At 54.3% G+C, this 26,860-nt stretch overlaps 3 protein-coding genes and 1 pseudogene across 3 annotated transcripts; all 4 read right to left on the bottom strand.

Annotated features, from left to right (window-relative positions):
• Nucleotides 1-1,282: 1,282 nt before the first annotated feature.
• On the bottom strand, nt 1,283-4,095 carry LOC136297526 (protocadherin gamma-B5-like). The gene has a single exon (XM_066197467.1). It carries the CDS (start codon nt 3,794-3,796, stop codon nt 1,283-1,285), a length of 2,514 nt encoding a protein of 837 aa, XP_066053564.1. The 5' UTR covers nt 3,797-4,095.
• Nucleotides 4,096-9,747: 5,652 nt separating this feature from the next.
• LOC136297525 (protocadherin gamma-A10-like) lies at nt 9,748-12,828 on the bottom strand. The gene is made up of 2 exons (XM_066197466.1): nt 10,381-12,828; nt 9,748-9,780 (listed from the first exon to the last, which is right to left on the bottom strand). Exons 1-2 carry the CDS (start codon nt 12,826-12,828, stop codon nt 9,748-9,750), a joined length of 2,481 nt encoding a protein of 826 aa, XP_066053563.1.
• Nucleotides 12,829-14,338: 1,510 nt separating this feature from the next.
• LOC136297523 (protocadherin gamma-B5 pseudogene) lies at nt 14,339-17,186 on the bottom strand (annotated as a pseudogene).
• A 5,634-nt stretch (nt 17,187-22,820) lies between these two features.
• LOC136297522 (protocadherin gamma-A5-like) lies at nt 22,821-25,943 on the bottom strand. Its single transcript, XM_066197465.1, has 2 exons — nt 23,463-25,943; nt 22,821-22,841 (listed from the first exon to the last, which is right to left on the bottom strand). Exons 1-2 carry the CDS (start codon nt 25,908-25,910, stop codon nt 22,821-22,823), a joined length of 2,469 nt encoding a protein of 822 aa, XP_066053562.1. The 5' UTR covers nt 25,911-25,943.
• Nucleotides 25,944-26,860: the final 917 nt, after the last annotated feature.

The raw sequence follows: 26,860 nt of genomic DNA, 5'->3' as shown, positions 1-26,860 counted from the left end.
CAAAGATGCAGCTAAAACTCTCAAAGAGAAGTTTCAGGACTTCAAATAGTTGAGAATACTTTCTAAGATAAACCTAGTGTTTCCTTAGTTTATACAGATTTGCATTTAATCAAGTCATTCAGAGTTTCCTTTTTCCTGAAGTCCATGTGTAAAGCATTGAAGCTCGTTAGTAAACTATTCATCTAAGTATCTCTTGAGGACGTTGGTATGATGTGTTTTCAGGAAAAGAATTATAGAAACATAAAACAAAAGTACAGCTGTGCCCTTGAATCTGTGCTGACCACTAATCCATGTGCAAATGAATTGATTCAAGAGCCTAAACAATCGCTTAGACAATCTCCATGATACTTGATCACTTCATATTTAGATAGCTTGCCTAGTAAACAGAAGACCAAAAATCTGCCGTTCTCGATATACCCGAGTTCTACTGAATTCCCTGAAGTATGTAAATAGAATAGACAAAAATTCTCTGAAACACGAAACATTCAACACTCTCACCACGGTATGAAATGCACATCACGAAGAGCAAAATAGAGCGAACTGTCAGCCACAAAAATGAAGCCAACTAGTCTCACCACTGCATTCTCCCCAAAACGGGTGACAATATCTTTTCACTCAGCATGGAGAACGGATTTTTCCACATTCGTTTCCTTTCCAAATCTGATAGGAAGAGTAGAAATTTCAACGAACGGAAGAGTGTAAATCTATACTCCTTATCCAACCACTCCCTTTCTGAACAGATCAGCCAAGACGGAAAAATCTCCAACACCACGTGTCAGTGCTTGTCTCTTTTTCCCCGATTCCGTCTCGAAGAACCAGCCCTTCTCCTTCCACTAAATACACACCTGTTTTCAATATTGCTAACACATTCTAATTTTTCGAGGTCAAACGTTGACCACAGAATATCTCCCCGGAAATTGAACGTTTGACCTATGAAGAACCAAGTCCGTCCTGGTCTCCCTGGACGGAGGACAATTCCTTCCTCATTTCAATCCACTCCGCAGATAGGAAAGTGCAACTCACAAGGAAAAAAAAAAAAAAAAAAAAAAAAAGCAAAACAAAAAACAACCCCCCCCCCAAAAAAAAAAAAAAGAAAACAACAAAACAAACCACCGGGAAACACGGAAAAGCAATCTTTCTACCTCAAACGGGAGTTAGTCAAAGCTTTTCAGGTAAAGGAGTTACCAAGGAAGAATCAAAAACTTCGGCAGCTACACAGAGACATAGATGAGAACACCAAATCGACACGACCCAGACAAAACCAGGGCAAAAGCAACGACCTTCAGGAAAGCCGGAGAAAGGAAGGAGCCCACCCTTTACAGACCTGCGGTACGTCGGCAACGGCGGGCGCCTCTCCCACGACGGCGCTGCCGCTCAGGCTCGGCTTCTCGCAGGAATCCCCGCCCAGAAGCTCCTCCGCCGACAGGATGGGCACCGGCGGCGGCGGCGGCCAAGCGGCCTCGGGCACGGCGCGGGCCGGCGCCGCCACGCACAGGTTGTAGGAGTAGGGCAAGGTGCCCTCGCAGAAGTCGGCCGGGAAGGCGGCGCCGGCCACCGAGAAGCGCTGCGCGCCCAGGCAGCGCAGCACGGCGGGCGGCCCGGCCCGGCGCAGCCGCGCCAGCACGGCCAGCGCCACGCTCAGCACCAAGAGCGCCGACAGCAGCGCCAGCGCCAGCACCAGGTAGAACTGCAGCTCGGCCGCCGGCGCCTCGGCGCCCGCCGCCCGCTCGCTCAGCTCCGGCAGCGCCTCCTGCAAGCTCTCGGCCAGCACCACGTGCAGCGTGGCCGTGGCCGACAGCGCCGGCTGCCCGTGGTCCTTCACCACGGCCACCACACGCTGCTTGGCCGCGTCCCGCTCGGACACGGCGCGCGCCGTGCGCACCTCGCCGCTGTGCAGCCCCACGCGGAACAGCGCCGGCTCCGACGCCTGCACCAGCTCGTACGACAGCCACGCGTTGCGCCCCGCGTCCGCGTCCACCGCCACCACCTTGGCCACCAGGTAGCCGGCCTCGGCCGAACGCGGAACCACCTCGAAAGGAGTCGCCGCCGCCGCCTCTCCCGGCGCCGCGGCCCCCGCGCCCGCCGCCGGCCACAGCACCCGCGGCGCGTTGTCGTTGCGGTCCAGCACGAAGACGCGCACCGTGGCCGTGGAGCTGCGCGCCGGCGCGCCGCCGTCCTGCGCCCGCACCTCCACCGCGAACTCGCGGCACCGCTCGTAGTCGAAAGAGCGCTGCGCGTACAGCGCGCCGCTCCGCGCCTCCACCGACACCGGCGGCGCCGCGCCCGCCGCGCCCGCGCTGCCGCCCGCCAGCCAGTAGCTCACGCGCCCGTTGGCGCCCGCGTCCGCGTCCCGCGCCTGCACGCGCAGCACCAGCGCGCCCGCCGCGTTGTTCTCCGCCACGTACGCGCTGTACGCCGCCTCCTCGAACACCGGCGCGTTGTCGTTCACGTCCGACACCTCCAGCACCAGCTCCGCGCTGCTGCGCAGCGCCGGCCTGCCCCGGTCCCGGGCCACCACCGTCACGCGGTGCTCGGCCGCCTGCTCGCGGTCCAGCGCGCTCGCCGTCACCACCTTGTACGAGCCGCCCGGCGACGCCACGATCGACAGCGGCGCCTCCCCCGACAGCTCGCACGACACCTGACCGTTCTCCCCGGAGTCCGGGTCACGTACGTTCAGGAGAGCCACTACGGTGCCGGATGGCGCGTCCTCCGGCACCGGGCTCGAGAGGGACAGAACTGTTATCTCTGGAGGATTGTCATTCACGTCCAGCACCTCCACCTCCACCTTGCAGTGGGCCACCAAACCCCCTCCATCCGTCGCCTCCACAGCCAGGCTGAATGTGCGCGTATCCTCGAAATCCAGCGACTCCTGCAGCGTGATCATTCCTCTCTGGGCATCCACCGCGAACTTCTGAAGCTCCTTAGCCGACATTTCTCCGAAGCCGTAGGTGATGTGGGCGTTGGTGCCGGCATCAGCATCAGAGGCAGAGACGTTCAGAACTATAGATCCAGGAGGCGCGTCCTCGCGCAGGCTGACGCGGTACCGGTCCTGCGCGAACACGGGTGGGTTGTCATTGGCGTCGGTGACGTTGATCCAGAGCTGGGCGGTGCCAGTCCGGGGCGGGTCGCCGCCGTCCATTGCAGTCAGCATCAGCCGCAGGTTCGGCTCGCTCTCCCGGTCCAGCGAATGGCGCAGCACCAGATCCGCGAATTTTTTGCCATCTTGGCTCTCTTTGACCTCCACCGTGAAATACCCGTTGGCCTCCAGCTCATAGCCCTGCAGCGAGTTACTGCCCACGTCCGGATCCTCTGCCATGCCCAAGTAAAACCGGGCGCCGGGAGAAGTAAACTCGTTAATTTCCAGCTGAAATTTGTTTCGCAGAAAGCGCGGTGTGTTGTCATTCACGTCCTGGATGTCCACTTCGACATGGAAAACATTCAGCGGGTTGTGCACCAAAGCCTCGAAGCTGACGGAGCAGGTCGCCGACTCGCCGCACATCTCCTCCCGGTCCAGTCTCTCGTTCACGTACAGGTTCCCGTTCTCCTCATTCACAGAGAAGTATTTCAGCTGCTTCTTGCCGGCAGACGCCACCTGCAGCTTGCGCGCCGGCAGCTCGTCCGCGCTGAGCCCCAGGTCCCGCGCCAGCGGCCCCACCAGCGAGCCTCTGCCCAGCTCCTCGGGGATGGCGTAGCGGACCCGCTCGGCCGCCGCCCGCCACCACACGCACAGCAGCACCGCGCCCAGCAGCGCTCGCCCGCCGCCCGGCCCGCGCCTCTGCCGCCGCCTCACCGCCATTCTCTGTGGCCACAGCTCGCCGCGCTCCTGCCGGACTCCTGCCGCTGCCCCGCCTCCCTTCCAGCCGCTCTCGCTCTCACTACAGCCCGCTCGGCCCGCCGCAGCGCAGCCGGCCCGCAAGGGCCGCCTCGGACGCCGCTGCTCCCCGACAAGCGCCGCCTTTCGCCCCCTCTTTCCGCCGCCGCTGCTGCTGGTGCTGGCGGGGCCGCTGGCGCTGTGGCCGGCGCCGGGCGAGCGAGCAGCCTGCGGGGGCAGGACGCTGCGGCGGCCGCGGCTCCAGCGCCGCTCGGCGGCGGCCAACAGCGACACCCGGAGGCGCCGCGACGCCACTGCAGCCGCCGGATGGCCGCGCTCCAGGGGGCCCGGCTTTGGGCGGGGCTCGGGGCTGCGCCGCCAGCGGGGTCTCTCCTCCATCGCACACAGCGAGCGGAGAAGCTCTTAGTTAATTCGACTCTAAGGCGGTTCTATCTGAGATGTGCTGTCCGGGACTTTTAGGGCATTTTTTCGAGTCACTTTGAACAGTCAGAAGGAAACATTCATGGCAGGGCAGTAAAGAACGGAATTTACCTGCTCTTAATAAAAACACAGCGCATCTACTGGAGCAATAAACGATAATATATGGAGGAGGACGAGAGCTTTTTTAGCCGTTTTTCACGTCTTGAATTGTCCCTTCATTACCTGGGATAAATTAATCTGAGATAGAGATCAGTCTTCGGCAATGTAAGCAACTCCTATGCCAAGATAGCATACTTGCTATGTATCTCTTTTGTTTCTGACTCGTTAAAGTTGTTTCATCTGCATCTCCAGATCTGAGCGCCTGACAGTGGAAAGGTCAAAGCAACGCTGAGTCATTCATAGTGCTAAACAATGTTTTCAATTTCACAACTTCAACTTTTCTTTAAGGGTCATTTAACCTACACCTCTGTCATGACCATGAACACTTCCTGCTAGACTTGAACGTTGGAGGCATATCCATAAGTTCTCTGGCAATATATTCCATTTTCTCACAACTCACACTGTAAAACTTTCTCCTAATCAAAACCTCCCTTCTTTTAGTTAAAAACACTTGTCTGCTGTCCTCTGATCACTGGCCCTGATATAAAGAGCTCTGTCAATATTTCCTTTAGGCCTATTCATAAATTGAAACAGCAAAAAAAACTTTGAAGCTTCCACACAGAATTATCCTGTCTCCATGACCAAAGACCTAAACTCTTTCAATCCTTCTGCAAAGCAGAGATGTTTCAACCTTCAGACCACTTCCATGATCCTTCTGGGGATTCCAATATGTCCATTTGGGATATTGACCCATGATCTGCATGCAGACTATGATCTCAAAAAAAAAAAAAAAAAAAAAAAAAAAAAAAAAAAGAAAAAGAAAAAAAGAGTTTAGAGTGGGGAAAGGACATCCTTAGACCTGCTGGGCAGAGAACTTGTTACGCAGTGCAGGTCAATTTGAGCAGCAGGTGCCCACTGGTGGCTCATGTTCCATCTTTTCACCCACCAATCACCAAAAGTACTTCTCTGCTAAGCTGTTCCCTATCCCCTACTCTCCCTTTAAACTGGGGATTGCCCTAACCCAGGGGCAGGGCCTTGCACTTTGCCCTGTTCAACTTCATGATGGTTGCACGGGGTCACTTCTCCAGCCCATCCCTCGCTGGCATCTCTGCCCTCTCAGCAATGAACTCAAATTGGTGTCAGCCGAAAATATTCTGAAGGTGCACTCCATCCCATTGTCCATGAAGGTACTAAATAGTACTGAAGGTCCCAGGAAGGACCCTGGAGGGACAACACAACTTACTGCTGTCCACCTGGACATTGACCCACTGCCTGTAACTCTTTGGAGGTGACTACCCAGCCTGTTCCTCAGCCATTTAACAAACTCCAGACGATTTCCCAGCACGTTCCTCTGGGTGATGAACATTCCTCTGGGTGATGACGTGGGAGACGCTGCACAGGTTCTCCTTCTGGCCCCTGGTCTGTTTATGGAAACCTTGGCTGGGCTGGGTGGCCGCTCTGCACTTTGACAACTGCAGCAGAGATGCTTCTGCATTTTCACACTACAGACAAAGTGTTCCTGGGTGAGCACACATGTGCTTATGAAACCCTTCCTCTTTACAGCTGTAAACATCACAGGTTTGGGTGGGAACTCCCCCTGCACTTGGACAATTGGGACAGAGGAGACCTTCCACATGGGATCAGACATGCTGAGGTTGAGCTCATGACAACAAGCAGTGCAAGAGTTAGAAACATATGAAAGTCAACAGATGCAATAACATTTTGTAGGCCTCACTTTCTCTACAGAAGCAACTCAAATCACACTGTACTCCATCAGGCCCAGGCTTGTGTTATCTATGACATACGACAAACCAGTTAATGACTGACTTCTTCTTGAGCCTCACACACAGAGCTCCTCTCTCTTATTTTTCTCCTATGTCATGCAGCTGGAAGGGGTTGCTTGTGGCTGTCTCCTCACTAGTCAAATTTATCATGAGATGATAACGGACGGCAGGCACACCCAGAAGGTTGGTACATTTGTCTGCTCACCATCATGAGGAGAAGGAACTGAAGGATTCTAAAGCACACAAATGATAAACAACCATACTGAAAGGTTAGCAGTCATCCAACAGAGAATGGCTCATCAAAGCATTGCCTTAGAGGGAATCTCCTGCCCGTCTTTATCACGTGCTCTTTTCCAGATGCAACATCTACTAAAGTAATATTTACATCTATTTCTCCCAGCAATAACAGAACACGAAGTCACTCTCATATCTCCTGCTTTCCAGTCCCACTGGGACAAGAACAACAGACATGAACACACCATACATTGCTAAAAAATTATTGGTTGTTGATAATAGTAAACATAGCCACATACAGAGTAAATCAAGGAAAATCAAAATGGCAAAAATGGTCATAAAACCGAAAACACGAGTCAGAGAAGATGAGGAGGCATTAGAAGACAGCAAGCTGTCAGACATGCTCACAGTGAAGCCTTCTAGGCCTTGATTTCAGGCCTTAAAATTCATCCCTCAGAGCACCTACAAGTCACTGAGGTCTCAAGCTGCAAGTGTGGCCCTAAACACTTACACTGGACAGCAGGACAGGTGGCTTCATTGGAAGGATTAGTCCTCTCCTCAGCAACTTTTTCTACTGCAGGCCTGCTCACCTTGCACAGTTCTGAAACCATCATTGTAAAGAGCTTCTCAGCAGCCTCTCTCTCAAGTTCTATCTTCTGACAAATTACAGCACATTCTCTTTCAGCTTCTGCTTCCTATTCTTCCCATTCCCACACAGACAGCTCTTGCCTAGGTGGCTGAAGGAAGGGTTTTTTGAACAACAGTTGTCACTGTTTCAAATTTACAAATACTGACCAGAATTGTGAAAATGAGCCGCAACTCAGCCTAGAAACAAAGGCCTGAAGAAAAGTGTAATTACAACTGTGAAGAAATTCGATATCACAATCCTGCATAGAGATAGAGATGGATAATGGAAGTTTCACACACACCATTAATTAGGTGTTCTAGCCAAGAATTATGGTTCTACATGAACAGTTAATGTGGAAAATGTTACTGTTGAGGACTGTCATTGTCTTTCATGACACAGAAACCAGGATCAGAACAGAACAGAAATGGTACTGAATTTGGGATCAAGCATGAAATCAAACCATTTCTACGCCAAACCCACATGGATTCACCAATTTTCCTGGCACAGAAGTCACCCACCTCACTCTGCCTTCACAGTCTTTAGTCTTACCACCAACACACACCAAAATTTTGTCTGTATCTTGGCCACAGAGTAAACAACATATTGGAGAAACATATATTTATTAAGTTGTATTTCTTTAATGAAATATACAAGGTCAGGCTGGGTGGGGCTCTGAGCAACCTGGTCTGGTGGAAGATCTCCCATGGCACAGGAGTTGGAATGAGATGATCTTTAAGGCCCCTTTCAACATAAAGCATTCCATGATTCTGTGTTTCTCTGATTCTATGATTACATGTACAGCTCCAAGGTATGGATGAGAGATACTCTCCCTATGGGATAATTGTATGGTTTGGAGTTTTCAGGATTGTGAGGCACAATGAGGATCAGCTTTACTCCTTGACAAGAAAAGAAGCAAAAAACCCACCCAACCCAAACAAAACCAATCGTCCAAAAAAAAAATTAATCAACCCAGCCAAGGATGGGAAAACACCAGAAGAGTATCAATCATGGCCTCACATTTCAGATTGTGTCAACTCTAGTATAGACACAACACATGAAACTTGATTGTAACTAATGCACAGGAGGCCTCACACAGGAGGTCACCCCAGACAGTCATTTCCTTGAGAGTAAGATAAAACAAGAGCTTGGAACCACAGCTGTGGGCCTCATCTACTAGGACAAACAGAACTTTAAACAATTCATTCATTCATTTTGAACTATATCACAGTGAAGTCCAGCACAAGCCCTGTCTCTGCATACACAGACTACTTCTCTCTGTCTGAACATAACAGGAAAGCTGCAAATTTTGCATATGGACATCATTAGAAGAAAAGTTGTGGGCACAGTTGATCAGATCTCAAGCATCACAACTAAGATTGTCCTGTTCCTCCCAATTATTTGAACCTGTGTAAAGTGTTATATAGGCGAGAAATGGTTACAAGCTCTGGCAAAGACCCACTAATCCAGGCAGTAACTCAAAGGCAACATCACTGTTCTTCAGCACATGGACTCCTCACAAGATGTGTGACTACCGCTGCGCATGCAAAAGAATACCGAACCCAGACTAGGCCATTTGAGTCCAAACCACACATTATAAAATCATAAGACTCCTCTTGACTCATGTTCCTAAGGCCAGCAATGACCCTGGGGATCAACAAAATGCATGCCATGTCTCCACCAGTGCCTCCTCATACACCACACCCCCAACACTCCCGCTCTAACCCTTCCCAGCTCACATGGTTATCACAGATCTAGAGACTTCACCAAAGGAAGGGTCCATAGACAGTCTCTCCTTACCATGGATAATATGTAACTTCTCACCCAAGCCCTGGGACAAGAAAAAGCATTTCTCACTGAGAATGAGTGAGAAACCTGTTGATGGAAGTCTCTCTCTCTTCGCCTACAAACATGAAAGAACCATGTTCAGGTCATCAGAACAGCAAGAAAGAAAATTTACACCTGCAGAGATGAAGAGCTCAAAACACTCTTTTGGGTCATATAACTCAGAGTAGATGAATAATAACTTGGTTGACAGGCCCCAAACACATAGCTTGCTCTTCCCATATGACATCTTTCACAAGTACAACATTAAGCTTTTAAGTGATACAATTCTGATGGCATTCTAATACTTAGTAAAACCCTCCCAGGGGTCTCCATGCAGTTGGAATACATATCTTCTAGACAATTACTTTGGGAAGAAAAACCTCACATCATTTCATACTAGAGATAGCAACTGGACAGGGAATGGAGGAAATCATTCCTCTGAGTCTTTCAGCAGACATTCATGCACAGCTCACAGGACTCAAGTTTCCAACCCTTCCCATCACCCATGGTGTTCTTCCACCCACATATACTAAAAACATGTGACAGTGGAGGCTCAGCTCCCCAGACCACTTTTCTTCACACCAGCAAATTACATCACTGTATTATGGAAGCTCCATTTGCCAGCTCCCTGAAGTTCTGTAAAGACACTTCATAGGTCTAAAAGAAAAAGCCCAGCAGTGTTCTAAGACAGACTGAGTCAGTGAATATCTGCACAGGGGGAATTATGCCCACCTTCCATGTCCCGCTGCACCTGGAATCTCTCCCTTTCCACTCACATGATTCTCTTGCCATACTAAATATTTCATAGCCAAGAGTCATCCAACTCCATTTGACATAGCTCGACTTTCAAAAGCAACAAAGACCCAAAACAGTTCTGCCACTACCTCCTGCATTTCCTCCTCCACATGCAGCCACCCACAGGCTTTTCAAAGAGTTACACCTTCAGGAGGATCCTTCATCTTCAGAACAGGAAGACAGACATCATCAAGGACCACTTTTTGCTCATCCCAGTCCTCTGTCCAGGACAACGATCAAAGCATGGATGATGCAAAGCCTTTTCCTGTTGATCTCCACTATGCATCATTGAGAACGATAAAGGCTGAGAACAACATGCAGAGAAGTTCCACGCAAAGCCAGCAGCACTTTGTTCAAGACACATTCAACCTATTCAAGCACATGTGCTGTTGGGAAGACACGCGAGCCTGCTCAAAACTTGTATTTGTTAATAACGTGGTACATTCGATGAGAAGATCAGATACTAAGAAAAACGCAGATCCTACAACACAGGTGACATAGGGGAAGAATAGCTGGAACCTGAGAAATACCCAAATCTCTGACCTAATGAACAGCCTATCAGTAGCAGCCGTCTCCCTCCATCCATCTCCACTACCTGGAAGGCTGAGAACCATCACACAACGACAGCCAAGGGCACCAGCATTCAGAATGACAGCAACGGAAACTATAACATGCTTTTAAGCATAAATCTCCTATGCAAGGCAGGGAACAAGGTGGGGAAAGTGCAGGGGAGCGTCAAGAAAAAGCGTGGCAGAGAAACTCACCGAGGGAGCGGCGGGATCCACGGGGAGGGCGGCGGCCACATCCTCCTCCCCGAGCAGCGGCGCGGGCTCGTCGGGCAGCGGGCGGGCCGGGAGGGTGTCGCAGCAGCTGGCGCCCGAGAAGCGCAGCTGGCTCTTGCGCGAGTCGGCCGTGAGCGACACGTCGTGCGAGTAGGACTGCAGGAAGGCGCGCACGCCGTCGATGCCCACGAAGTGCGACACGGGCACGCCGCGCAGGGCGCCGCTGTCGGGCGGCAGCAGGTGCTGGCGGCGCCAGCGGCGCAGGCGCAGCGCCAGCAGCAGCAGCAGGAAGGCCACGAAGAGGCACGACACGGCGGCCACGGCCAGCACCAGCCAGCGCGTCAGGCTGCCGGCCGCCTCGGCCGGCGCCGCCGCCTCGGCCGCGCTGCCCAGCTCGGCCAGCAGCTCGGCCACGCTCTCGGCCAGCACCACGCTCAGCGTGGCCGTGGCCGACAGCGCCGGCCGCCCGTGGTCCTTCACCACCACCACCAGGCTCTGGCGCGCCGCGTCGCGGGCCAGCGGGGAGCGCGCCGTGCGCACCTCGCCGCTGTGCAGCCCCACGCGGAACAGCCCCGGCTCCGTGGCCTTGGCCAGCTCGTACGACAGCCACGCGTTCTGCCCCGCGTCCGCGTCCACCGCCACCACCTTGGCCACCAGCGCGCCGGGCTCCGACCAGCGCGGCGCCAGCTCCACGCCCGACCACGGCCCGCCCGAGCCCGCCGCGGGAGCCGCCGGCGGGTACAGCACCTGCGGCGCGTTGTCGTTCTCGTCCACGATCTGCAGCCGCACCGACACGTTGCTGCTCAGCGCCGGCGCGCCGCCGTCCTCCGCACGCACCCACAGCTGCAGCTCGCGCACCTGCTCGTAGTCCAAGGAGCGCAGCGCGTACAGCGCGCCCGTCTCCGCCTGCACCGACACGTACGACGACAGCGGCGCGCCCCGCACCCGCCCCTCCGACAGCCGGTAGCGCACGCGCGCGTTCTGCCCCCAGTCCGCGTCCGTGGCGCGCACCCTCAGCACCAGCGCGCCCGCCGCGTTGTTCTCCGCCAGCCGCGCGCTGTAGCGCTCCTCCGCGAACACCGGCGCGTTGTCGTTCACGTCCAGCACCCGCAGCGCCAGCACCGCGCTGCTCTGCAGCGCCGGCGACCCGCCGTCGGCCGCCCGCACCGTCACGTTGTACTCCGACACCTGCTCTCGGTCCAGCTCTCTCGCTGTCACCACACGATAGTAATTATCAAATGACTTCTCTAGGCGGAACGGGACGTCCTTTTCGAGCGAGCATCGCACCTCGCCGTTGGCCCCCGAGTCGCGGTCCTGAACGTGCAGCAGGGCCACCACAGAATGCAGAGGGGCGTCCTCCGAGATTTCGTTAAGAGCCGACCTCACCGAAATCTTCGGTATGTTGTCATTGACGTCTGTCACGGTGATCACCACTTTCGCAGAGTCCGAGAGCTCTCCTCCATCATGTGCCTGCACCTCAAGTTCGTGAGAGGAGATGTCCTCGAAATCCAAGTCGTTATTTACAGTTATTTCTCCTGTCTCAGAATCGAGATAAAAAAGTTCTGAGGCTCGGTCTGAAATTTTATGGAAGTTGTATTTGACCTGCCCGTTCAGCCCCTCGTCGGCATCCGTGGCCGTGACCGCGACAAGGACGGAGCCCACGGGCACGTCCTCGGGCACACGCACCGTGTACTCCGCCTGGCTGAACACGGGCGCGTTGTCATTCGCGTCCAGCACCGTCACTCGGATCCGAGCCGTGCCCGTCCGGGCCGGATCGCCGCCGTCACTCGCCCTCAGCACCAGCTCGTGAAACGCCGCCTCCTCCCGGTCCAGCGCCTTCGCCAGCACCAGCTCGGGACGCTGATCGCCGCCGGGGCCCGCCTGCACGGCCAGCGAGAAGTGCTCGTCGCCGCTCAGCTCGTAGCTCTGCAGGGAATTCCGGCCCGAGTCCGGGTCGTGAGCTTCGGCCAGGGGAAACCGAGACCCCGGGACGGTTGTCTCGCTAAGTCTCAGGTCTTTTTCTGCCTGTCGAAAGCTGGGAGCGTTGTCATTAATATCCGTTATCTCGACTTCGATTCCGTACACCTGCATCTGTCCCTCCACTATCAGCTCACAGCGCAGCACGCATTTCTCCACCAGCCGGCAAAGCCGCTCTCTATCGATCTTCTCCGCCGTCACTAAATGTCCTCTCTTCTCATGCAGAGCAAAATACTGTGTTGTCCTTTCAGAGACAACGCGAATGCCGCGATCGCTGAGCTCTAGGACCTGAAGGCCCAGGTCCTTGGCCACGTCGCCCACGAACGAGCCCTTGGGCATCTCCTCGGGCACCGAGTAGCGCAGCTGCCCCCACGCCGCCTCCCACGCCGCCAGCAGGACGGCCCAGAGCAGAGCTCGCTGCCGCCGGCCCCAGCGCCTCCCCGCCGCGCACATCTCCGCCGCCGGCACCACAGCACGGACGGGAGCTCTCCGCCGCCGCTCTCCGATCTGGATCACGCTGTAGCGCCCGCGGTCTGCTGCTGGCCGCTACTGCCAGGCTCCTTCGACCCCCTTCAGCACGTCTCCGCACCGCGGGGACGATCGCAGCTCGCTCCGCTGGCGACTCACGCAGCGGGAGTGCGGGAGAGCCGATCCTCAGCGGGCGGGGCTGTAGCGCTCTGAGCTTCTCTCGCTCCTCTCGGTCAACAGCGGCGCCCGCAGCCTCCTCCCGGCACTGCACGCAGTGTAATGTAATGGGGTTATTTTAATACGACCTACAGCGTGTTACGAGTCCTAACACAGTACTAAAAAAGAAGAATTTTCATCGCATATATTTGTAGAAGTCACGATTGAATGACCAGCGCAAGGGTAGCAAAAGAAAACCGTCTCCGATATACGGCTGTAGGTCACTTCTTCACTCTGTGCCGACTATATCTACAACTACCCAGGAGGCAGAAAAGCTCCTGTAATGAACCTGTCCCGTTTATACATAATTACATTCAATCAAGTGATTCTATATCCCATGAAAAAACTTTTACTTTATCAGAAATTAAGGTGTAAATGGTTGACGATCATTAGCAAAACGTTCTTCTAATCATTGCAATATTTATGTAACTATGGCACATTTTCAACAAAAATACTTCAGGACATTTGGAATAGGGAAGTACAATTGCTTGCCTTTAACCCTAGTTGCCCTTGATATATATGTCCGAATATCCCTGATTCAAGTGCCTAAACTGCCATTTGGCGAATCTCGTTCATATTTCATACGTGTCTTTGGATTTTAGAGCCTTATCTTTTTAAACAGACATATGTAACGAATATTGGGAAAAACACCAAACTACCTCACCCAATAAGCAGACAAATAAAACCCAAAAAACCACCAGTACCCCAAAATCAAACCAAACCGAAACCCACTAAAATCCTGAAAAGTCGTCCCTCTACCGGTATCATTTCAGCCAAACCGTTCACTCAAAGGATGAGTGATAGTCTCCTCTTTTACTCTCGAAGGAGAACCTGTCACTTATCTATCAATGAAATACAGACACGAGTCCTTTTGCAGTCCAAGACAGAAAAAGCGTTAACCAATGGGTATGTAGACCAGCTTTAAACAAGGTACTAGAATATAGTTTCAGGGTAAACCGATCATTAAGGGAAAATCGGCAACAGCTAGAATCTGCATTATTTCCCCGCTTCATGAAGAACCAGCGAATCTCCTGCACAGTAATGATTCTCCTTCACAGTCACTAATTATTATGATTTTGTTAAACAAAAGAGATGCAAAAAACCACAAAACCCTGTTGATGAATCTGAAGCTGTGAGCGCCACAGAACCATGTGCTACTGCTAACTGCGTGTTCTTAGAAAAATAAATCACCCCGTTCTTTCATTCCATCTTGGAGACACTGACCAGCCCTCACTATCAACACAATCCGCGGAAACCCAGGCAAAACAGGGCAACGGTTTCAAAAGGTTCGAGAATAACAGCAAGAAATAGCGGCATTACAAACCTGCGGTCCTTCGAGTTCGGCGGGTGGATCTCCCGTCACGGCGCTGCTGTTCGGGCTCGGCTTCTCGCAGGAATCCCCGCCCAGAAGCTCCTCCGCCGACAGGATGGGCACCGGCGGCGGCGGCGGCCAAGCGGCCTCGGGCACGGCGCGGGCCGGCGCCGCCACGCACAGGTTGTAGGAGTAGGGCAAGGTGCCCTCGCAGAAGTCGGCCGGGAAGGCGGCGCCGGCCACCGAGAAGCGCTGCGCGCCCAGGCAGCGCAGCACGGCGGGCGGCCCGGCCCGGCGCAGCCGCGCCAGCACGGCCAGCGCCACGCTCAGCACCAAGAGCGCCGACAGCAGCGCCAGCGCCAGCACCAGGTAGAACTGCAGCTCGGCCGCCGGCGCCTCGGCGCCCGCCGCCCGCTCGCTCAGCTCCGGCAGCGCCTCCTGCAAGCTCTCGGCCAGCACCACGTGCAGCGTGGCCGTGGCCGACAGCGCCGGCTGCCCGTGGTCCTTCACCACGGCCACCACACGCTGCTTGGCCGCGTCCCGCTCGGACACGGCGCGCGCCGTGCGCACCTCGCCGCTGTGCAGCCCCACGCGGAACAGCGCCGGCTCCGACGCCTGCACCAGCTCGTACGACAGCCACGCGTTGCGCCCCGCGTCCGCGTCCACCGCCACCACCTTGGCCACCAGGTAGCCGGCCTCGGCCGAACGCGGAACCACCTCGAAAGGAGTCGCCGCCGCCGCCTCTCCCGGCGCCGCGGCCCCCGCGCCCGCCGCCGGCCACAGCACCCGCGGCGCGTTGTCGTTGCGGTCCAGCACGAAGACGCGCACCGTGGCCGTGGAGCTGCGCGCCGGCGCGCCGCCGTCCTGCGCCCGCACCTCCACCGCGAACTCGCGGCACCGCTCGTAGTCGAAAGAGCGCTGCGCGTACAGCGCGCCGCTCCGCGCCTCCACCGACACCGGCGGCGCCGCGCCCGCCGCGCCCGCGCTGCCGCCCGCCAGCCAGTAGCTCACGCGCCCGTTGGCGCCCGCGTCCGCGTCCCGCGCCTGCACGCGCAGCACCAGCGCGCCCGCCGCGTTGTTCTCCGCCACGTACGCGCTGTACGCCGCCTCCTCGAACACCGGCGCGTTGTCGTTCACGTCCGACACCTCCAGCACCAGCTCCGCGCTGCTGCGCAGCGCCGGCCTGCCCCGGTCCCGGGCCACCACCGTCACGCGGTGCTCGGCCGCCTGCTCGCGGTCCAGCGCGCCCGCCGTCACCACCTTGTACGAGCCGCCCGACGACGCCACGATCGACAGCGGCGCCTCGCCCGACAGCTCGCAAGACACCTGACCGTTCTCGCCCGAGTCTCTGTCCCTCACTTTCAGCAGGGCGACCACGGTGCCAGTCGGGGCATCCTCGGGCACTGGACTCGAGAGGGATAGAATCGTGATCTCAGGGGTATTGTCATTCTCGTCCGTGATATCTATCTGCACTTCGCAGTGACTTGTGAGTCCACCGCCGTCCCTAGCCTCTAGTCGGAAGTTGTATTTACTCTTCTCCTCGAAATCGAGGGGACCCGCCGTCCTGATCTCGCCACTGTCGCTGTCCACAGTAAACAACATGCGGACTCCATCCGGGACGTTGCCGAAGGAGTAGGAGACCCTCCCATTGGAGCCCACGTCCGCATCCGTGGCCGCCACCCGCAGCACCAGAGACTCCGCTGGCAGATTCTCCGCCACTCGTGCCTCATACACTCTTTTACTGAACACGGGCTGGTTATCATTTAAGTCCGTCACGTTGATATGAACAATGACAGTTCCAGACCTCGCTGGGTCCCCGCCGTCCACGGCCGTCAGCACCAGCTCAAAGGAGCTCTGCTTCTCTCGGTCCAACGCTCCTTCCAACACTAATTCTGGCTGCATTTTCCCTCCTGGGTTGTCATTCAAGGCCAGAGAGAAGGACGGATTGGTGGTCAGATGATATGTCAGCAGGGAGTTGCTTCCTGCGTCCTCATCTTGGGCCGTCTCCAGCGGAAAACGAGCACCAGGAAGCGTCCATTCACCGATCTCGAGATCCAGAGAAGCCTTCCTGAAGGTTGGCGAGTTGTCATTCACGTCGTCGATGGTCACCTCTACGTGAAAAATGTTCAGCGGGTTGTGCACCAGCGCTTCAAATCTGACAGAGCAGGACGCCGACTCGCCGCACATCTCCTCCCGATCCAGCCTCTCGTTCACGTACAGGTTCCCGTTCTCCTCATTCACACTGAAGTATTGCTTCTCCTCGCTCAGCCGCAGCTTGCGCGCCGGCAGCTCGTCCGCGCTGAGCCCCAGGTCCCGCGCCAGCGGCCCCACCAGCGAGCCTCTGCCCAGCTCCTCGGGGATGGCGTAGCGGACCCGCTCGGCCGCCGCCCGCCACCACACGCACAGCAGCACCGCGCCCAGCAGCGCTCGCCCGCCGCCCGGCCCGCGCCTCTGCCGCCGCCTCACCGCCATTCTCTGTGGCCACAGCTCGCCGCGCTCCTGCCGGACTCCTGCCGCTGCCCTGCCTCCCTTCCAGCCGCTCTCGCTCTCACTACAGCCCGCTCGGCCCGCCGCAGCGCAGCCGGCCCGCAAGGGCCGCCTCGGACGCCGCTGCTCCCCGACAAGCGCCGCCTTTCGCCCCCTCTTTCCGCCGCCGCTGCTGCTGGTGCTGGCGGGGCCGCTGGCGCTGTGGCCGGCGCCGGGCGAGCGAGCAGCCTGCGGGGGCAGGACGCTGCGGCGGCCGCGGCTCCAGCGCCGCTCGGCGGCGGCCAACAGCGACACCCGGAGGCGCCGCGACGCCACTGCAGCCGCCGGATGGCCGCGCTCCAGGGGGCCCGGCTTTGGGCGGGGCTCGGGGCTGCGCCGCCAGCGGGGTCTCTCCTCCATCGCAAACAGCGAGCGCAGAAGCTCTTGGTTAATTCGACTCCAAGGCGGTTCTATCTGAGATGTGCTGTCCGCTGCTTTTAGGGCATCTTTTCGAGTCACATGGAACACTCAGAATCTAACATTCATGGCAAGGCAGTAAAGAACGGAATTAAGCAGCTCCTAATAAAATCACAGCGCATCTAAGCAGCAATAAATGATAATATAGGGAAGACGTCTAGGGCTTTTTTGCCTTTTTTCCCATCTCTTGAATCGTCCCGTCCTTACCTGGGATGAACCAATCTGAGATATAGATCAGTCTTAAGCAATGTAAGCAACCCCTATACCAAGACAGCAGATTTGTTATGTATCTACTTTGTTTCTGACTCATTAAATTTGTTTCATCTGCATCTTCCTAACTCAGTGCCTGACAAAGGAACTTGCAAAGTAATACTGAGTCCTTCATAGAGCTAAACAATGCTTTTAGTTTCCAACTTCAAGTTTTTTTTAAAGGTTATTAATCCACACCTCTGCCATGAGCAGGAACAGTTTCTTCTAGACTTGAACGTTGGAGGCATATCCAAAACTACTCTGTGCAATGTATTCCATTTTCCCACAGCCCACACTTCAAAGCTTTCTCCTAATCAAAACATCCTTTCTTTTAGTTAAAAACACTTCTCGGCTGTCCTATGGCCACTGGCCCTGATAAAAAGAGCTCTGTCCATAGTTCCTAGAAGCTCATTTGCAAATTAAAACAGCAAAAATACTTTGAAAAGCCTACACAGAGGTATCATTTCTCCATGCTTGAAGACCTAAATTCCTTCAGTCCTTCTGCACGGCAGAAATGTCTCAACCCTCAGACCATTTCCATGATCCTTCTGGGGGCTCTAGCACGTCCATTTGGGATATTGGCCCATGATCCGCATGCAGTCTATGGCTTCACAGAAAGAGTTCTGAAAGGGGGAAGGACGACCCTCGACCTGCCAGGCACAAAACTTGTTATGCAGTGCAGGACACAATTTGAGCAGCAGGTGCCCGCTGGTGGCTCATGTCCCATCTTATCACTCACCAATCACCCAAACTACTCCTCTGCTAACCTGTTCCCTATTCCCTATTCCCTACTCTCCCTTAAAACTGGGGATTGCCCTTACCCCAGGGGCAGGGCCTTGTACTTTGCTCTGTTCAACTTCATGATGGTTGCACAGGGTCACTTCTCCAGCCCATCCCTCATTGGCATCTCTGCCCTTTCGGCAATCAACTCACTTTGGTGTCAGCTGCAAATGTTCTGAAGGTGCACTCCATCCCATTGTCCATGAAGGTACTAAACAGTACTGAAGGTCCCAGGAAGGATCCTGGAGGGACAACACAAGTTACTGCTTTCCACCTGGACATTGACCCACTGCCTGTAACTCTTTGGAGGTGATTATCCAGCGTGTTCCTCAGTCATTTAACAAACTCCAGATGATTTCCCAGCACGTTCCTCTGGGTGATGACGTGGGAGACACTGCACAGGTTCTCCCACTGGCCTCTGGTCTGTTTATGGAAACCTTGGCTGGGCTGGGTGGCCGCACTGTACTTTGACAACTGCAGCAGAGCTGCTTCTGCATTTTCACACTACAGACAAAGTGTTCCTGGGTGAGCACACCTGTGCTTATGAGACCCTTCCTCTTTACAGCTGTAAACATCACAGGTTTGGGTGGGAAATGCACCTGCACTTGGACAATTGGGACAGAGGAGACCTTCCACATGAGATCAGACACACTGAGGTTGAGCTCATGACAACAAGCAGTGCAAGAGTTAGAAACATATGAAAGTCAACAGATGCAATAACATTTTGTAGGCCTCACTTTCTCTACAGAAGCAACTCAAATCACAATGTACTCCTTCAGGCCCAGGCTTGTGTTATCTATGACATACGACAAGCAAGGGAATGACCGACTTCTTCTCTAGCCTCACACATAGAGCTCCTCTCTCTTATTTTTCTCCTATGTCATGCAGCTGGAAGGGGTTGCTTGTTGCTTATCTCACTGGAGATAAATCTCAAATTTATCATGAGATGATAACGGACAGCAGGCACACCCAGAAGGTTGGTACATTTGTCTGCTCACCATCATGAGGAGAAGGAACTGAAGGATTCTAAAGCACACAAATGATAACCACACTGAAAGGTTAGCAGTCATCCAACAGAGAATGGCTCATCAAACCATTGTCTTTGAGCGAATCTCCTCCCCATCTTTATCACGTGCTCTTCTCCACACAGATGCAACATCTACTAAAGTCATATTTACATCTATTTCTCCCAGCAGTAACAGAACACGAAGTCACTCTCATATCTCCTGCCTTCCACTCCCACTGGGACAAGAGCAAGAGACATGAACACACCATACATTCCTAAAAATGATAGGTTGTTGATAATACTAAGTATACCCATATACAGAGTAAATAAAGGAAGCACAAAATGAAAAACAACAACAAAGAACACCCCCCCCCCAAAAAAAAACCAAACACCTGCAGAAAACCCCAAAACATAAATCATATAAGGCAAGGAAGCATTAGAAGACAACAAGCTGTCAGACATGCTCAGAGTGAAGCCTTCTAGGCCTTGATTTCAGGCCTCAAAATTCATCCCTCAGGGCACCTACAAGTCACTGAGGTCTCAAGATGCAACTGTGGCCCTAAACACTTACACTGGACAGCAGGACAGGCGGCTTCATTGGAAGGATTAGTCCTCTCCTCAGCAACTTTTTCTACTGCATGGTCTGCTCACCTTGCACAGTTCTGAAATCATTGTAAACAGCTTCTCAGCAGCCTCTCTCTCAAGCTAAATCTTCTGACAAATTACAACACATTCTCTTCCAGCTTCTGCTTCCTATTCTTCCTGTTTCCCACACCCACAACTCTTTCCTAGGTGGCTGAATGAAGGATATACTGAAAAACAATTGTCACTGCTTCAAATTTAAAACTACTGACCAGAATTGTGAAAACGAGCTGCAACCTAACCTGGAAACAAAGGCCTGAATGCAAGTGTAATTACAACTCTGAAATGTTGCATAGAGATACAGATGGATGTTGGAGGTTTTACACAGGATCAACTAGTAGTTCTAGTCATGAATTATGGTTCTACAGAAACAGTTAATTTGGAAAATGTTACTGTTGAGGACTTTCATTGTCTTTCATGACAGAGTAACCAGGATCAGAACGGAACAGAAATGGCACTGGCTTTGGCACCAAGCATGAAATCAAACCATTTCTCAGCCAAATCCCACACAGATTCACCGATTTTTGATTGCACTAAATGGAGCTCTCGCCCTCCTCACTCTGCATTCACAGCCTTTAGTCTCACCATCAACATACACCAAAATTTTGGTTGTATGTTGGCCACAGAGAAAACAATACCTTGAGGAAACATATTTATGAAATTGCATTTCTGTAATGAAATATACAAGGTCAGGCTGGGTGGGGCTCTGAGTAACCTGATCGGGTGGAAGATGGATCTTTAGACTGCAGTGGAGTTGGAACAAGATGATTTTTAAAGCCATTTCCATCACAAAGCATTCCATGATTCTGTGCTTCCCTGATTCTATGATTACATGTACAGGTTCAGGGTATGGATGAGAGATACTCTCCCTATGGGATAATTGTATGGTTTGGAGTTTGCAGGATTGCCAGGCACAATGAGGATCAGCTTTACTCCTTGACAAGAAAAGAAGCAAACAAACATACAACCCACCCAACCCAACGCAAAAATAATCCAAAAAAAAATTAATCAATCCATCCAAGAATGGGAAAACACCCTAAGAGTATCAATCATGGCCTCACATTTCAGATTGTGTCAACAGTAGTATAGACACAACACAGGAAACTCGATTGTAACTAATGCACAGGAGGCCTCACACAGGAGCTCACCCCAGACACTCATTTCCTTGGAGAGTAAGATTAAGGAAAACTTGGACCCACAGCTGTGGGCCTCATCTACTAGGACAAATAGAACGTAACACAATTCATTCATTCATTTTGAACTATATCACAGCGAACTCCGGCACCAGCCCTGTCTCTGGATACACAGACTTCTTCTCTCTGTCCAAACAAAACAGGAAAGCAAATTTTGCACACAGACCTCAGTAGAAGAAAAGTTGTGTGCACAGCTGATCAGACCCCAAGCATCACAACTAAGATTATCCTGTTGCTCCCAATTATTTCAGCAAGTTGAAAATGTTATATAGGCCATAAATTGTTCCCAGCTCTGTCAAAGACCCAGCCATCCAAGTATCACCTCAAAGGCAACATCACCATTCTTCAGGACATGGACTACTCACAAGATGTATGACTACCACTCTGCATGCAAAAGAACACCGAACCCAAACTAGGCCATTTGAGTACAAACTACACAATACAACATCATAAGACTCCACCTGACTGATGTTCATCAGGCCAGCAATAGCCGTGGGGATCAACAAAACATGCCGTGTCTCCACCAGTGTCTCCTCACACACCATACCGCCACCACTTCCCCCTAACCCTTCCCAGCTCACATGGTTATTACAGATCTTCAGAATTTAGAGAGACTCCACCAAAAGGAAAGCAGCTCAGACAGTCTCTCCTTACTATGGATAATATTTGACTTTTCACCCGAGCCATGGAACAAGAAAAAGCATTTCGTACAGAGACATTTTAAAGAAATATGTCAATGAAAGTCTCTCTCTCTCTTCACCTATAAACATGAAAGGAGCACATTCAGATCATCAGAACAGTGAGAAAGAAAATTTACACTTGCAGCATTGAAAAGCTCACAACACTCTTCTGGGTTATACTGCTCAGAGTAGATGATTACTAACTTGGTTTGTAGGCCCCAAACACACAGCTTGCTCTTCCCATATGGCATCTTTCACAAATACCACGTTAAGCCTTTTAGTGACACAATTATGATGGCGTGCAAATACTTAGTAACAACCTCTCAGGGTTCTCCATGCAGTTGGAATACATATCTTCTAGACAATTACTTTGGGAAGAAAACTGTCATATTGCTTCATACTAGAGACAGGAACTGGACAGGGAATGGAGGAAATCATTCCCTTAAATCTTTCAGCAGACATTCATGCACAGCTCACAGGACTCAAATTTCCAACCCTTCCCATCATCCATGGTGTTCTCTCACCATATATCCTAAAAACATGTGACATTGGAAGCCCAGCTCCCAGACCACTTTTCTTGGCACCACCAAGTTCACACAGCTATCTTTACTCCTTTGTACTACGGAAGCTCCATTTGCCAGCTCACTGAAGTTCTGTAAAGACACTTCATAGGTCTAAAAGGAAAAGCCCAGCAGTGTTCCAAGACAGACTGAGTCAGTGAAAATCTGCATGGGGGAATTATGCCCACCTTCCACGTCCCGCTGCACCTTGAATCTCTCCCTTCCCACCCACATGATTCTCTTGCCATGCTAAATATTTCATAGCCAAGGTGCATCCAGCTCTATTTGACATAGCTTGACATTCAACAAGAAAAATACCAAAGCGGTTCTGCCATTTCCTTCTGCATTTCCTCCTCCACACGCAGCCACCCACAGGCTTTTCAAAGAGTCACAACTTCAAGAGGATCCTTCATCTTCCTGGCAGGCAGACAGACATCATCAAGCACCACTTGTTGCTCGGCCCAGTCCTCTGTCAAGGACAACGATCAAAGCATGGATGAAACAAAGCCTTTTCCTGCTGACCTCCAGTATGTATCATGGAGAAGGAAAAAGGCTGAGAACAATGTGCAGAAAAGTTCCACACAAAGCCATCAGCACTTTGTTCAAGACACATTCAACCTATTCAATCACATGTGCTGTTGGGAAGACACGCAAGCCCGCTAAAAACTTATATTTCTTAATAACATGATACATCCATTCAGAAAAGCTGATACTAACAGGAACACGGATTCTACACAGCACAGGTGACATAGGGGAAGAGTAGCCGGAACCTGAGAAATACCCAAACTTCCGACATAACGAACAGCCTGCCAGCAACAGCCTTCTCTCTCCTTCCTTCTCCACTACATGGAAGGCTGAGAACCGATCCCGTGTTCACACAACGATGGCAACAGGCACCATCCCTCAGAATGTAACCAAAGGAAACTGTACCTTGCTTTTAAGCAAAGTCTCCTATGCAAGCTAAACAACATGGCGGGAAAAGGCCAGGGAAGCATCAGGAGAAAGTGTGGCAGACAAACACTGGACAGAGAAACTCACCGAGGGAGCAGCGGGATCCGCGGGGAGGGCGGCGGCCACATCCTCCTCCCCGAGCAGCGGCGCGGGCTCGTCGGGCAGCGGGCGGGCCGGGAGGGTGTCGCAGCAGCTGGCGCCCGAGAAGCGCAGCTGGCTCTTGCGCGAGTCGGCCGTGAGCGACACGTCGTGCGAGTAGGACTGCAGGAAGGCGCGCACGCCGTCGATGCCCACGAAGTGCGACACGGGCACGCCGCGCAGGGCGCCGCTGTCGGGCGGCAGCAGGTGCTGGCGGCGCCAGCGGCGCAGGCGCAGCGCCAGCAGCAGCAGCAGGAAGGCCACGAAGAGGCACGACACGGCGGCCACGGCCAGCACCAGCCAGCGCGTCAGGCTGCCGGCCGCCTCGGCCGGCGCCGCCGCCTCGGCCGCGCTGCCCAGCTCGGCCAGCAGCTCGGCCACGCTCTCGGCCAGCACCACGCTCAGCGTGGCCGTGGCCGACAGCGCCGGCCGCCCGTGGTCCTTCACCACCACCACCAGGCTCTGGCGCGCCGCGTCGCGGGCCAGCGGGGAGCGCGCCGTGCGCACCTCGCCGCTGTGCAGCCCCACGCGGAACAGCCCCGGCTCCGTGGCCTTGGCCAGCTCGTACGACAGCCACGCGTTCTGCCCCGCGTCCGCGTCCACCGCCACCACCTTGGCCACCAGCGCGCCGGGCTCCGACCAGCGCGGCGCCAGCTCCACGCCCGACCACGGCCCGCCCGAGCCCGCCGCGGGAGCCGCCGGCGGGTACAGCACCTGCGGCGCGTTGTCGTTCTCGTCCACGATCTGCAGCCGCACCGACACGTTGCTGCTCAGCGCCGGCGCGCCGCCGTCCTCCGCACGCACCCACAGCTGCAGCTCGCGCACCTGCTCGTAGTCCAAGGAGCGCAGCGCGTACAGCGCGCCCGTCTCCGCCTGCACCGACACGTACGACGACAGCGGCGCGCCCCGCACCCGCCCCTCCGACAGCCGGTAGCGCACGCGCGCGTTCTGCCCCCAGTCCGCGTCCGTGGCGCGCACCCTCAGCACCAGCGCGCCCGCCGCGTTGTTCTCCGCCAGCCGCGCGCTGTAGCGCTCCTCCGCGAACACCGGCGCGTTGTCGTTCACGTCCAGCACCCGCAGCGCCAGCACCGCGCTGCTCTGCAGCGCCGGCGACCCGCCGTCGGCCGCCCGCACCGTCACGTTGTACTCCGACACCTGCTCTCGGTCCAGCTCTCTCGCTGTCACAACGCTATAGAAATCCTTAAAAGACTTTTCCAGGCAGAATGGAATGCCATCGTCGAGTGAGCACCGAACCTCACCGTTTGCTCCCGAGTCGTGGTCCTGTATGTGCAGCAGTGCTACAACCGTCCCCGGCGGCGAATCCTCAGAGATCTCAGACAGTGCTGACGACACTGTGAGTATGGGCGCGTTGTCATTCACATCTGTTACGGTAATGACAACTTTGGCAGTGTCAGAAAGGCCTCCCCCATCATGAGCCTGCACCTCCAGTCCGTAGGACTTATCTTCCTCGAAATCCAGGCTCTGTAACAGGGTGATCGCTCCCGTCTCGCTGTCCAGTTGGAAAATCTGCGATGCTTTCTCTGTAATTTTCTGAATCGAGTATTTCACATGTCCGTTCAGACCCTCGTCCTCGTCCGTGGCCGTGACGGTGACGAGGACGGAGCCCACGGGGAGGTTTTCTGGCACACGCACCGTGTACTCCGCCTGGCTGAACACGGGCGCGTTGTCGTTCGCGTCCAGCACCGTCACTCGGATCCGAGCCGTGCCCGTCCGGGCCGGATCGCCGCCGTCACTCGCCCTCAGCACCAGCTCGTGAAACGCCGCCTCCTCCCGGTCCAGCGCCTTCGCCAGCACCAGCTCGGGACGCTGATCGCCGCCGGGCCCCGCCTGCACGGCCAGCGAGAAGTGCTCGTCGCCGCTCAGCTCGTAGCTCTGCAGGGAATTCCGACCCGAGTCAGGATCATGAGCGTCTGGCAGGGCAAACCGAGACGCCAGGGCTGTCGTCTCGCTCACTCTCAATTCTTTTTCCGTCTCTCGAAAGCTGGGGGCGTTGTCATTAATATCCGTTATCTCGACTTCGATTCCGTACACCTGCATCTGTCCCTCCACTATCAGCTCACAACTCAGCACGCATTTCTCCACCAGCCGGCAAAGCTGCTCTCTGTCGATCCTCTCCGCCGTCACTAAATGTCCTGTCTTCGCATGCAGAGAGAAATACTGTGTCGTACCCTTGTCCAAGATATGGACGCCGCGCTCCATTAGCGCCGGCAGCTGCAGCCCCAGGTCCTTGGCCACGTCGCCCACGAACGAGCCCTTGGGCATCTCCTCGGGCACCGAGTAGCGCAGCTGCCCCCACGCCGCCTCCCACGCCGCCAGCAGGACGGCCCAGAGCAGAGCTCGCTGCCGCCGGCCCCAGCGCCTCCCCGCCGCGCACATCTCCGCCGCGGCACCGCCGGCACCGCAACACCGCCGATCCGACTCCCGCTGCCGCTCAATGTTCTCAGCTTCTGCACCCTGCGATGCCGCCGGTCCCTGCCTGCAGAATGGACCGGCACTGAGGGGACGATCGCGGGCCGCACGGTCGGACAGACAGCCAGCAAGCGAGCGAGCCGATCCGCAGCGGGCGGGGCTGCCGGTAGCGCTCCGAGCTTCCTCTCGCTCCTCTCGGTCAACAGCGGCGCCCGCAGCCTCCTCCCGGCACTGCAGCCACCGAGCGCTGCCCAGCGCTGCCCGCCCGGCCCTGCTGCACACACGGGACAGGAGCCACCGATACGTCGCTTTTCGTCCAGCGCCGATCTCCTGCCTCCCCTTTTCTCCAGCCCATCTCTGCCTTGATCCTCCAGGGCATCACGATCGGGAGGAAGGCAGAGGCATTCCGTGGGCGCGGCTCTTTTACCGTACGGGAAACTAATCACTTACTAATGTCATTGTATTTAAGTTAAAACACATTTTCAGATGTTACCCTGTAGCTTATTGGTACTCTTATCCTTTTTGTTCAAAAGCATCTTCAACAACAGGCTCTCAGAGAGAAAACGGGAAGATACTGCATCCCGAAAACTCAGAGGTATCAGGTTCATTAACACAAGCGCGATAAGAGCTATTGCATGCTTTTTGAAGTCAGGGCGCTAATGTTACAGGATAGAATTACAGATACATATAAAGATGAAGCTAAAACTGTCAAAGAAAAGTTTCAGGACTTCAAATATTTGATATTCAGCCCTGGAGGTAAACCCAGTGTTTCCTTCGTTTATACACACCTATATTTCGTCAGATCATTTGACGGGTTTTTTCCACGAAATTAATGTGAAAAGTGGTGAAGATCATTAGTAAACTATTCATCTACTTATTTCTTGAGGACGTTGGTAAGATTTGCTTTCAAGAAAAGG

This window comes from Chamaea fasciata, unplaced genomic scaffold (genome assembly GCF_029207755.1).
Source record: "Chamaea fasciata isolate MVZ Bird 193981 ecotype frontalis unplaced genomic scaffold, bChaFas1.0.hap1 SCAF_15, whole genome shotgun sequence".
Taxonomy (NCBI): Eukaryota; Metazoa; Chordata; class Aves; order Passeriformes; family Sylviidae; genus Chamaea; species Chamaea fasciata.
The sequence above is the reverse complement of the archived record's forward strand: the minus strand, read 5'-3'. Positions and strand labels throughout refer to the sequence as shown.